Source organism: Sitodiplosis mosellana, unplaced genomic scaffold (genome assembly GCF_009176505.1).
Source record: "Sitodiplosis mosellana isolate CC-2019 unplaced genomic scaffold, AAFC_SMos_1.0 Smas_scaffold_6226, whole genome shotgun sequence".
NCBI classification, from domain to species: Eukaryota; Metazoa; Arthropoda; class Insecta; order Diptera; family Cecidomyiidae; genus Sitodiplosis; species Sitodiplosis mosellana.
In genome coordinates, this window is record NW_022601467.1 from 5291046 (window position 1) to 5304417 (window position 13372).

General features: G+C 37.2%; 1 protein-coding gene across 1 annotated transcript in view; it reads right to left on the bottom strand.

Annotated features, from left to right (window-relative positions):
* Positions 1–622: 622 nt before the first annotated feature.
* The window catches only part of LOC129578658 (tubby-related protein 4), a 17897-nt gene continuing 5147 nt past the window's right edge, over positions 623–13372 (bottom strand). Inside the window, exons 3-12 of the mRNA XM_055467535.1 lie at positions 9671–9835; positions 9341–9523; positions 8968–9241; positions 8377–8885; positions 8028–8256; positions 7500–7949; positions 5265–7420; positions 4986–5102; positions 4743–4820; positions 623–4583 (exon numbers count right to left, since the gene is read on the bottom strand). Coding sequence (XP_055323510.1) covers positions 4467–4583; positions 4743–4820; positions 4986–5102; positions 5265–7420; positions 7500–7949; positions 8028–8256; positions 8377–8885; positions 8968–9241; positions 9341–9523; positions 9671–9835 — 4278 coding nt within the window. The 3' untranslated portion in view covers positions 623–4466. The remainder of the gene's footprint in view (positions 4584–4742; positions 4821–4985; positions 5103–5264; positions 7421–7499; positions 7950–8027; positions 8257–8376; positions 8886–8967; positions 9242–9340; positions 9524–9670; positions 9836–13372) is intronic.

Consider the following 13372-nt stretch of genomic DNA (forward strand, 5'->3'; position numbering starts at 1 on the left):
CGTTTCCAATTGTTTGGCCTCGCTCTTTATTTGTAAGTGTAGAAAAATATCTCTTCTTTATCGTCTTTTTATATGATTTACTTCAAAATTGATGCCATTTTTCGAAGGTATGGCTGCATTCGAAGCCGTAAACTGTCATCCGGATACAACACATTTGCCACCAACGAGTGAACGACCACCATTCCAAGATTGTGGACTATGCCCAACAATTGTTCAGAACATAAGGAATGCGGTTAAGAAAAACCCAACTGCAGTGAGTGTTTTATTTGTAAGCAATCAATTCGGACGAACGGCTAATTTCTTTCGATTGAATTTCTCGATAGGAACGCGTTCAACTTGTATTCAACGCCAACTGTTACCCTTCCAGCCGAGTAATAGATCCTAAAGCAATAATACCTGGACACAAGTGCGAGAAATATAGACCACACATGGAACAATGTGCACCGCTAATTGCCAATTTTAATATTCCTGCTAATCGTATTTGCGATATATTTAAAGAATGCAGGTGGATACATCCATAAATACCACCATGCCTCGGAACGCAAAACGACTCAAAACTGTATCGTACATTGCGTACGATAGTATTGAGCGGGAACTATAGATTAAAAAAAAGAAAACGCAATTTATAGTTTTTATTTCCAGTTTTGAATGTTTCATTTTAATATAATTAAAAATGGCTTCACATGTTTAGTTTAATTTAAAATTTACTAATTCAGGTTGTTAAGTTGGAATATCGTTTTGCATTTTATAGAAAGCAAAAAAGAAAACGAAATGAAAAATGAAAGAAAAAAAAATTTGCTGAACAATTTATTCAATAAATATTAGCTAAAAATAAATATATGTCTTTTGTCTGAATCGTATCATTAATTTCTATATTCATGCGATTGAGAGAAAATATGGGCGCGTATAAATTGTTTGTTGATTCAGACAGTCGCGATTTGTATGCTTTTTTAAAAATGAATTAATCATTGTTTTTAATTAACGAATGTTTTTGTAGTTGCTACGACCTAATTTTGGTTTTTAAAATTTTGACACATGTTCTTGTGCTGAATTTGATTTTGAAGACTTTGAGTAGAAAGTAAGTAATAAAGCGTTTTTCTATCGATTTAAATTTAAACGAAAAACATATGCGAAATCACAAAATGGAGCTAAAAATAAGGAGAGATAATTTTTTGTTGTCGGTTAATTCTGTGCTAAATTCTCATAGCCATAACATAAATTTAATCGAAAACGGAACTAACAGAAAGAAAAAAGACCTTCTACACATTAAACTATATCAAACGTAATGGTTTATTATACGAATTATCAACAGCAAGATTTGTTTTTTGTTTTATTTTTGCAAGTTTCGTGTGTGTTTATTAGTATATTGTGGTGCAAACGGTGATGCTGAGTAAAGTTCTACAAGTGACTTCTTACAGAAGCTAAAATTTAATATCCAGGCGTTTCACTTTTTGTGTTTGGTTTTGCTTTGGTTTGGCTCACATGTAATACACAACGCGACAAATATATTGGATTATTATTAGCTGAGTGTTAAGAGGTTAAAAGTGAGTAAAGCATAATTAATTTACAACATTGTTAGTCGTTTGTATGCAAAGGGATTCGAATCAAAGATTTCAATGGGTTTTCTTGTCAATTTCACAATATTTACACATTGCAACGACTTAAGCATTTTGTTTGTTTCTATGTCAAATTTTGGCTTTGTTCCAAAGTGCTTCCAAAGGGGATTATTCTACTAGTTTTCTTCTTTGATGCACTCTTTCCAAGGTCCATAATTGCAATCTCATAATTGCAATCGTGCACTATATACTTTAAATGTAATTGAACGTGCACGATTGCAATCGTGAGCGATCGTGAGCTTTGAAAATAGTGCCTTTAAATAAATGTTTCACTAATTTATGCATATTTTACTGTGGTTGTTGTTGTTTTTGTTATCGAATGAATGATCGTTCCTTCTAATTTATAACTATACCCGTATAGTGTATTATTATTGGACAATGTTGTTGAAGTTTGATTAGTGATACATTAACCGATTCAGTTGTTTGCTGCGAAATGATTGCGGCAATTCAGTCAGCACAAAATAGACTGCCCTTGCCATTGGGCATTGGGATGAGAAATGTTTTGCTTAGTTTGCGGGCGAACATATAATACGAACGAAAACAAAAATTCGATCAATTCCATAGGTAATATTCATCACATAGAATACTAAAAATCATAGCTCCAATTCAATTGTCCATTTAAAAGCGGGAATTCCCATTGAAGATTTTTTTTTCGATTTTAAATTTTATATATCTAAATTTTTTTTTCAATCACTTCTCTTTTTACGATTAGTGCGTTACACACATACTTTTTACTAAACGAACCAAGTTTGTTTTTTAGATCGATGAAATGTATTCATCGATAAAGATTATCATTAATGTTCAGACATTTTTGTGTGTGATAGAATAGCATTTTTTTTTTCATTAGACTATTTCAAATAAGTAAGTGACAAAGTGCAAAGAGTTAATATATACACAAAATTAATAAATTTCTGGTAAAGTGATTGATTGTTTACGAGTGCAAGTAAAAAACATTCATGTGCAATTCTTAAATCCGAAAAGATTCAATTATATACTGAACTATGGAGTTTGTTAAATATCGGTTAGTGAAGTCTGATCGATTGATCGAATCGAGAAGAAGTGAGAATGAAAAACATATAATTATTACACAATTGGCCAATTATTATTAATATACATATTTAAAAACACATTCGCCCTAATTAATAAATAAGAATGCGACATTTCTTGTTGGATACACTTTTAGTTGTTTCAAATAATTGAATTCATGAGCAATGATTTCATTACTTAACCTATAGAGAAAAAAAAATGATTTTTTTGTCTGTAATTTCGCTAATAAGTTCATTTGTTAATCAGTGTTTTTTCTTCTTCTTCTGTTAAATCATCGGTACAAATATATTCTTTGATGAATTTCTCCATTTTTTTTCTTCTTCTTCTAAACATGGTCGCATATTTATATCGCTGTGAGACGCATTGTGCTCAACACTTACAACAACTACAAAATGAAAACATTAACATTAATAATACTTAAATCGATACGGTTTGGTTTTGTGTTCCATTTTGCTCTCTCAGCATCAATACGAACAAAAGCAAAAATTCAATGCGCTTTTTTTTACGTCACACATAATAGCTTATTTTTATGTTTGTCTCTCGAAATTTTGATGCAAAATCCATTCATATCATAAAATATCAAATAAATGCAAAATCGAATTTTATCATTAGAAGAATTATGTTATTTATAAATCACACTAGATAATATTGGTTGAAAAAGGGTTGATTTTGTCAATTTAATGAAAAAAAAGACACCTTATAATGGGATTTTTCAAAAATCCGTTAAAAAGTCAAAGCGATCAGCATTAACACCGACTGAATTTGAAAACAACACGTGCGAATGAATGGCAAATCGATCAATTGACATTCATTCAATTCTCTGAATATCTTACGAATTCAATTTGTTTTTTCTTTTAAATTTTTAAGTGAGGCTTTTTTTCCACATTGCACAGGACTTTTCTGAATTCATTCAACGAAGAAAAAAATTAAGATTTTTTCATTGAAAAAATGAAAAATAAGCCATTTGTTTGAAAATACAAAAGATAAACGATAGAAGCGTTTGAAAGGCACGATGAGAAGAAATCGTGCTCCTTCAAAAAATGGCCTAGCGGCCACATTTAACTTTAAACGCCTCACCCAAAATAAGCTCGAGAAAAGAAATGCGGTACCGTCGTCGTATTCCCTAAACTACAACATAAATGAATTTAAATGGGACACATTGAACAAAATTAAAGCGCGTTGACAAAAATTACAATTAATTTTTTTCCGATTTTTTTTTTCTTTCAATATTTTTTGGCATGCTTTTTGTGCAAAATACCGAAGTGAATGTCAGCTAAGATTAAAAAAATGAATAAAATTCAAACATTTGACGGCATGTTGTGTCACATTTGGTCTAAGTCTTTTTTACACTTTAAATGTGCCATCAATGCCGAGGCCGTCTGATGTCATTGTGATAAAATCTATAGCTACTTTGCAAAAACAAAAAAACGTTTTTTTTTATGTGAGTGTGTTTAAAACGATCGAACAACAAAAATTTCCTTACTAGGTAAGCTTTCTGTGGTGCAAATTCAAGAGATTCACCAAGCATTCACATGTTAATACGAACTCTAAACATAAGTCTTCTTTTTTCCATTTTGTTTTAAAGACAGAAAAACCAACAAACGATTCACAAGTGTTTTACAAATACACATTACATACAGTCAGTTCGGTTCTGTTGATTGTATAAAAAATATATTCCCTTTTCGGTTGTGTTTTTTTCTTCCTACATTCAGCATGTTCTTTGATTTCTTGTCTACTCTTCCTGGTTCCGCTGTTTAATCTTGGTTCAGTATATAAATATATACGCAATTTAAAATGGTGAATCTATTTCAAACGTTGGGTTACATTTGCCAGCGCAACGCTAAACGCTTGCAGTGCTGAGAATGGATATTGAAAATCAAGCGTATAAGCATTTCCATCGATGCGTCCAAATTGCATGACCTATTTTTTTGTGAATGAGTGAAGAGAAAACCGAAGAAAAACGGAATAATAAATAAGAAGGAAAATTGGTTGAGACACTTTTCCATCTCTCGGAAAAAAATGGAATGCAATTTGCATAATAAAACGACATTGAAATGTGGAACATGGCGTTTTACGTACTTGCTTGCCACGGAATTCGATTTGAAAGTTTTTCGCCGATTCTTGTGTAACTCGGCCGCCAAAATCTAATTGGTACACCTAAAATTGGAGGATGATAATTAAATTATATCATTTTCATTTTAAGCATGTATTTTGAAGTGATTTGAAAATAGTAGAATCTATCGTTATCGGAAACCGGGTCGGATTTTATGTTGGAAAGAGGTTGACTTTCAACCTCAAACCCTCGTCGCTCGTTTTACTCACTTGACTATGCTCATTCCACATTGGTGCTTTGTTGTGCATTACAAATTCGCGACGCAATGGGGCCGGTTGTGTCACGGTTGGCATTTGGCCATTCGGTTCAATTTTTCCGCGCTTTAACTGTGTGAATTGAAGTTGGAAAAAAATGGCAGCGACAAAAGAACGAGACAAAAAAGAGAACATAAAAAATCGATTTACATAAAAGAGATCAACAACAGCCATGCAAGGCTCTTATTGCTGCTGTTGTTGTTGGCGGTGTGGAAAAGAATGGAAAAGCAGTACCTTTTGACGAAGCTGTGCTTTTTGAAATGTTTCCAAGTCACGGTAGCTGTTGTATTTGCCAGGGCTATCTTCATTTGAATTGTTATGCGATTCATCGTCTGAACTTTCGACTTGTTGTTTTTTGCGATTTTTTCGATTCAACAACGGTGAGTTGAGTAAATGCCGAATTGGCGAAGTGCTTGAATTCCGTTTACTCTTCTTGCTCAACGCCGGCGATGCTGGCGAACTGCGTGGATATCGGCTATGCTGCGGTGACGATGGTGGATTCAAACGGCTGTGATTGTCGTCCAGATCACGCAATCGACTGATGATGTTCTCCAGCGTGGTCAAAGCCTGTGTGTGCAATGCCACAGGTGCTTTGGTGTCGTTAGACGATGTTTGATGTAGGTCGCTCTGTGAATCGGCTTTAATTAACTGCAAATTTTCCTCTTTCTTTCGTTTTCGAGCCTCGGAGAATTGCTTTAGTAAACTGATGCCGGTTTCAAATTTGCGACACAGCAACGGTGACGATCTGACATCAGAATTTGAGTATCGCGAACTGGTGGCCTCTTCGCCAAAGCGATGCTTTCGTGAAAATAACGGACTGTCGGTGTAGCTACCGGTGTAACTTGTAATGACTTCAGTGTTTTTCTTTGGTGGTTTCGCTTTGTTGCGTTCCATTTTGTTGCGGCCACTGCTGCTGTTGCTGTTGCTGCTACTGCTGCTGCTCGCCTTAATCGCTTCCGACAGCATGTGATCCAGTTTGGATGGTGGTTTTGGTGTGTTTTCGGTGAACGAGGAGATTGATGACTTGCTACTAGATGAATTCGAAACAGTCTTAATTTGATCAACGATTACGTTGGTGGACGTTTTTCGGCATTGTTCACACTGCATCAATTTGGTGGCATTTTGGCAATTCAAACAGAGCTGTTCGGTGGCACTTGACAACGCACCAATGATTGATGTTTCAATTAGTTTCGGTTGTACGCGTCTCACGTGGCTCGGTGAATCGGTTTCCGATTCATGGCCTTCGCACAGTTTCGGCATGACATTCGCTCCGCCGCCATCATTTGTGTTCCCTTTCACCGGAATTTCCTTGAGATCGCATGAATCCAAACTTTTCGACTTGCCACACTTAATCAATTTCATTTTTTTGGTTTGATTTTCCGTTTGTTTGGTTTTCTTATTTGGTTTCCGGTCAACGAGCACCAGTCGCTTGTTTGGTGTTTCTTTTCGCAACATGGATAACGCTTCATCCGATGGTGTGTCAACTGAATCGAGGTAACCAACGCTACAGCTGCGCGTCATCGACATATTCAGGCATGCCGGTGAAATCGAAACAACCGTAGTTGTTCGGTGCATATTCGTTTCGTTTGAAGAAGTTGCTGGCGCCGTGGTGGCGGTGGCAAGGGCAACACCCGATGCTGTTGGCGTATCATCATCGATATACTGTAAATCTTTCTTCTTTGAGTGTAATCGATCCGTTGTGCGGCTATTTTTGCCATTGGTCATCGCAGCATTGCCACCGTTCGATAGGTGCTGATTTGGCGGAATGTGTTGTGCGTTCGATTTGGATTGCTCGTTTGAAATGCTGCTTTTCGTGTGAACAATGCTGTTTGTGTAGTCATTGTTATTAATCGGATAATTAATAATAGCTGCAGTCTGAACGGCTGGTGGACGCTCGAAAATTGTATCACTTGGTCCAACAGCGTTTTTCGGCGATTGTAGTGTTGGCACAGAACCTTCACAACACAGCGGCGATATGGCGTGCCGTGATTGGCCGCTGCCATTCGACGATGATCTACTATATTGAGCTACAAAACTACTATAACTAGGACCTGGTCGGCAGCTCGATGTAATTGATGTTTCTATATGCTTTGGACGAATTGGTTTGGACTGTGATTGGCTTTGATTTTCCACATTTTGCTCACTGGACGCCACATCATCTTCGTACATTTCGGCCTTGGCGAGTGGACCGAGCAAGCTCTTCTTCTCCGTTTTCGACAAATTGCCATTCTTCGATCGTGATGGGAATCGGTTGGGCCGCGGTGACATTGGCGCTATCATCGGCGCACTTTCGTTTGCATTCGATCGCTTTTGATTCAACGCCGATTGCTCGTCTTCATCTTCGGAGAAAACATTTGGATTGAAATTTTGATCCGATTCCATTTCCTCAGCTGTGCAAATTGAATTTACGAAATGAATTTCAAAATTAAAATGCTTGTTTCAATTTGACAATGGAAAATGCACACATACTTTTCAAATGTAAGGGAAAATCATCACGCAATTCCGTTATGACCAGTGTCATTTGACGCGGTTGCAAGTGTAAAAATGACGTTTTGTATGTCACTTGACCGAGGTTAGCGGGTACGGTTTTGGCTAAACCATGGATTTTGAATTTGGTACCCCACAAATTGGACGTTACCTCCACCAATTTCACTTCTTCGGGCAGAGTGTCAACATAAGCCAAATCATCATTGGGATCGTTGGTGTCGTTTGCGTTTCCATTGGATGCACGGTCATTATTTTGATTTGGAAGTTTCGGCTGCTGAGGTGAATTTCGCCGTCGTGGTCGCGGTGAATTTCGATATCGACCCTCGTTTTCACTGTCGGAAGAATCGCTATGATTCACGGTTGAGCCACTCGAATCCGAAGAACTCTTTGCTTCAAAACCATTTTCTGTGTAATGATGAAAGACGTTGTTTGCTGTAACAAAAAATAAAAAATTAACGAACGCAATTGAAAGAAGGAATGCTTTGATTCGAAAAGCACTTCTCAACTTACGTGATACTTGCGGATCGAATATCACGAATTCGGGGCGAATTTTCGACGTCTTTTTGCCTTTTAGCAACGGCACCAAACCACCCAAATATTCTAAATACAATGTATAGCACACGCCAGATCCAACATTATTTTCGTCATCATGACGTATCATGGTGCAGTGTAGTCGAATTGAACACGACGGTGGACGTGAAACAAACTCTCTTAACGACTTCATATTCGGAACACAACACTGGCAAAGACGAACAAAAAAGGGAATGCCCATTAAACAAATTCATATTTATTGTACCACTCTAAAAATGAAATTTCTTTTCTGATTTGTTTTTCTGTTCTGTAAAAATGCAATGCTCACCCGTATGGTTTGTGAATACATATTTGTAATGAGAGACTTAATTCTCGACGGGAGCGGTAGTTTTGGGACCATCAATTCTGATCCAATGCAATTTTGCACTTGCAATCGGCACAACAATTGCAACGTTGCCACTTTCCTCGACACCCATGCGATGTGCACTTGCGTTCCCGTTGCAATAAATAATCGTTTATCACTGTGTCCCCATGTGAGTGCCGACACTGGGCTACTTGTGCTTGGTATGCGAGCCGTGTACAAATGGTAGCCAGTTTCCGTGTAGAATTTGACAACATTATGAAAAACAAGTGCCCCTTGTGAATCCATTGGCTGTACAGATTGACTGAGCGTTCCCGCCACAGCCAATAGCTCTTGTGCATTACTCCATTCCATTACGAAACCGATCGATCCATTCATATCCGTGTTTATGTGAACAGGTGAAACATCATCGTATGATTTGAGCAAATAAATGAATCCATTTTGAAAACTGACCGCTAATATGAAATTCCGTTTGCCTATGCAACAAAAATGGTGGAATAGGGTCGAATAAAACCGAAAATGGTTGGATGAACGTAATGAAATTCTTGTGTAATTTACCTGCATTAGTAACACCTGGATCATCTTCGCCCTCTTCCATTTTGAATTTTTCACAAGACCATGCCATTGACGTAATTTTCATGTCGGCATACAATTGTACCTGTGACACCATCGCTCCATGGACATCCATCACGATAATTTGACCATGGGCCGTGCCAAAGTACACTTGTTGATCGTCTGGCGTCCAAATGCCGCATGTTATTATCGAATCGAGATTCAGCATCGACGACCAATAACGTTGACCCGCAACCGAACCAACCAGCACAAATCCATCCTATTATCGAAATTCGAATTTAGATGTGTATCGTTGTAAACAGAGCTTTTTCTTTTATTTCCTGCCTCATTTAGTAGGCTTTCTCTTTTTACTACTTACCTGATAACATATCAAAGCCATACGACCATCATGAGACCAAGAGAAATGCGTAACGGGCGTGTTTCGATCATTTATCAATTCAATTGACCATCTGCCTTCGTATTTTATCCATACGAATATAATGCCAGTACTATCACAGGATGCCAGCTTTTGGTAGGGTTCGTTCCATTTCACTAACGTTACCTGCACATATACCAATATATATTACCATTTCCGTTCATTAAATTCAATAAAGAAGATGAACATGTTGTTGTTTGTTTTTCGTATCCAATTTTTTTTTTCATCTGCTCGCATAATAAACGAGCAGAGAAAGAAAGGGCAATTGCTTACGTCTGATCTATGGCCTCGAAGATTGTAATTGGTTCGCAGAGGATAGTCCATATTTTTTTTGCTCGTGGATGTTGTAAACGTGACACCAACAATGCCACGAATATTGCCCGTTGCCAGCCATCCTTCTTGGTAATAATTTGTTCGAGTGAGCTTCCATCCGTCCTCCTATTTCAATGGAAAATGCCAATTTAATTGAATATTAAATTTACGTAGCAGTAAAAAAAAAACAACAACAACAACAACAACAACAACAACAGCAGCAGCAACGGCAGCCGAGCAAAAAAAGAGGACGTAACAAGTGAACAAATGTAAGAAAAGTGTATTGGTTCTGGGCATCGAATGATGATTTTTTTATGATGTACGACAAAATGCTTCAAAAATCGATAAATGGCCTCCGGATGAGTCGGACGGCAAAAATAACTTCTCGATTAACAGAAACAACAAACCAAACAATCGAAGAGAGAGAGAGAGAGAGAGAGAGAGAGAGAGAGAGAGAGAGAAAGAGTATATAGCATTTACATTGATTGACCTATACGCGAATATTTCAATTGAAATGATTCTGGATTTAGGGTCACTTTAAAATAAATAACTGAAGCAACAAACAAACAAACAATGCTATAACTCGTCGACTCAGTAACCTTCATTTTATGTTTTCGGTTTGGAAATGGATTTTCTCATACAAAGAAAAAAAAGAATAACAGAACGAACAGAACAAAACCGTGGCACACACAGGGCATATTGATTATGGAGCTTCTCTCGCTCTCACTCTTTTGCCGCAGCTCTCCATTGAAAAATGCAAAGAAATGTGTACTGGAAATGGAAAAGGAAAGATTCGACACGACCGAAACAAAAACCGAACGAAGTAAAAGAAGAAAGTGATGAATAGTAAAAAGAAGCGAGAAAAAAAACCTCTATACAAATCAGAATTTATTTCTGTCTATTATTGTGCCTGACCCTCTCCATTTCCGCTGCTCGAACCAAGCAAATGCTATATATCCAATTCTATAAATAGATTGAAGTGAAATAAGGAGATTGCTGGATTCCGTTTATCATTCTTCGTGTGAATTGGTTGCAATGCATTGGCGGCTGGTACCGACCGATGATCGTCATAACACAAACACACATAGTACTACATAGACACACTTATGGAATGGAAGGATAAAACAACAACCAGTTTCAAAGGCATTTGACGTCAATTATGAGGTTCTATTAGCTCATTGCCACTGGCAAACGTGCCGAAGCAGTTGCAATCGAGCATTTTCCATTTGAACAAGAAATTTCAGTCGATTTGCTGTTTTGTTTTTTTTTTGACGCGGCACATCGAAAATTACATATTTCCGCAAAGTAATCCAATTTCGATTTGCATTTCCATTTTTTGCGCTCTTTGGTCCTTGTTCTTTTTTCATCCTTCATGAAATGATGAAGTGTTTTTATTGAAGAGTTCCGACACTATTATGTGTAACACCTGCACGGCTCATAATCGGGCGGCTGTGCACATGCGAAAATGTACATTCAAACCGAGTCATTTAAATAAAAATTGAATGAAAAAAAAACCACCCGCCCTCCATTCGTAATAATAATTTCATAAAAAACATCGTCGAGACATTTCATCTAGCCAATTTGGAGCTGCTACACAGTTGCAGCTCGGTAACATGGTGAATTCAAAATTGTAAAATATTTGCCGTTTGGTTTTCATCCCCCATCCAATTGTAGGTACTTTGTTGGGATTTGATTCATTTCCAATGAAACCCTTGCGTTGGTTCGTTTCACATAGTTCGGTCACCCACTGTAGGTGTCATGCATTCTGTTCCGATTTTTACGCCTCGTAGCTTACATTCGTGCCGTATTCGTATTGCCATGCACAAGATTGATTTAAATCGAACCCTTCATGCCGAATGGTGATGAAAGTCATTGAACGATTTGACATTTTCCGCACTGGATTCCATCGCTTGTTGCCAATGTAATTGAAAATCATTAGGTTTTTATCCGAAAGTGGTAAAATGCAAATATTATGTAGTAGCGTATTTATATACGCCTAAATGGGCGACCTGGAGGGGAGTAAAAGCATCATCGATAGAATTTCAAGTGCTTTGCAAGTGAGTTTAGTAGTAGCGTTTTACGGGGGCGCATATTAACGTCATTGAAACAAGTGCTTGGCAATTTTTTGACACGACAGGAACCCAGGATGAGAAAAAAAACGCCAACAGCAACAACAATATACGCAAATGCTCAAGTATCAATTTCCTTATTTCTTTGAAGAACTTTTGTGGTTTTATTGCAAGACATAAGCCACACACTTAAAAAAAACTGGAGCCATTGAATGCGAGCGCGCGTAAATTCAAGTGCTCGATTTCCAATACGCACGCTGTGTAAATATAGACTGTTCGGATTCGATATTCATTTATAGCACCAAATCGTGTTCTATTTAAAAATAGACACACACTCATGTATGATTCTAATACATGCGAGTACTACATATGAACAGATCTGATTACAAATGGAGTCTAGGTCTTCGGGTATAAGAGAAGAAAAAAAAACACTCGGAGACTCTTCGACGCGCGGGCTCCAGCTTACGCAGACACTGAATTTAAGTGGTGAAACGGCTTTCCGTTTATTTAAATGTGCATGAAAGGGTTTTTTTTATTTTTTGAATATTTGCCCAAATAACTCACAATTTTCCCTTTTTCGGAGATATTTCTTTTCCATTTCATTCCATTCCATTCCGTTCATTTCACTCTGACGACTTCATGCAATATTCACGTTATGCATCGACGTGCTCATTTGTACATAGATTGAGTACGGTTTTTTTTTTATTTCTGTTGTTAATCACGAAATGACACAATCTATTTTTATACACACGTAATGGCAAAGCGAACGCTTACAAATGCTGACAATTGCATGCTTTAGATAAAATCTAAGCAATGAAATTTAATCTGATTTTGTGTGTTTCATTTGTGGGAATTGTTCTAGTGACTAATTACGCGACATTCCAAAAACCAGAGAGAGAGAGAGAGAGAGAGAGAGAGAGAGAGAGAGAGAGAGAGAAACAATGAAATGAACAAAATCTAGATAACTGATAATAGGGCGGGGAGATGTGTTGAGAAAGAGCGCCAGTTGTTTACATGTGCTTGAATGAGATCGTTCACAGCAAACACGACGGTTCTAACTTTTAGAACCGCAATATGGAATCTGCCACTAAAATCCATTTAAGTAACATTTCTACTAGAAAAAGTTCAAAATATACTAAATCACAAATCAAAGCTTCATGTATTTATCATAGAACTTTTGAACTTTTTCTACAGCAAATGGTACTAAAACAAAGTTAAGTGTCAAATCTCAACATTGCTAGAATCATTGTGTTTACTGTGTTTAGGTCATGTCACGGCGCAGAAAAAAAAATCGATTAAATGCCGAAAAGTTTTCGGAGAGAATTCATCAACTTAATCACTCGGAAAAATTTGGTTATGGAATTTTCATAACTTGCGATCAAACAACAAATTTATGTTTAATCGGCGCGAAACACTCCATTGGAGCGACCGAAAAGCGATTTGCCGTTTTTCAACGGCTTCATTAAGGAGAATCTCATTATTTTCCCTTTTTTATTCACCTTTCGTGCTTTACAACTCGTGTAACGAATTCACGCTTTCTTTCTCTCTCATTCTCTTTCGCTCTCTCTCTCTCTCTCTCTCTCTCTCTCTCTCT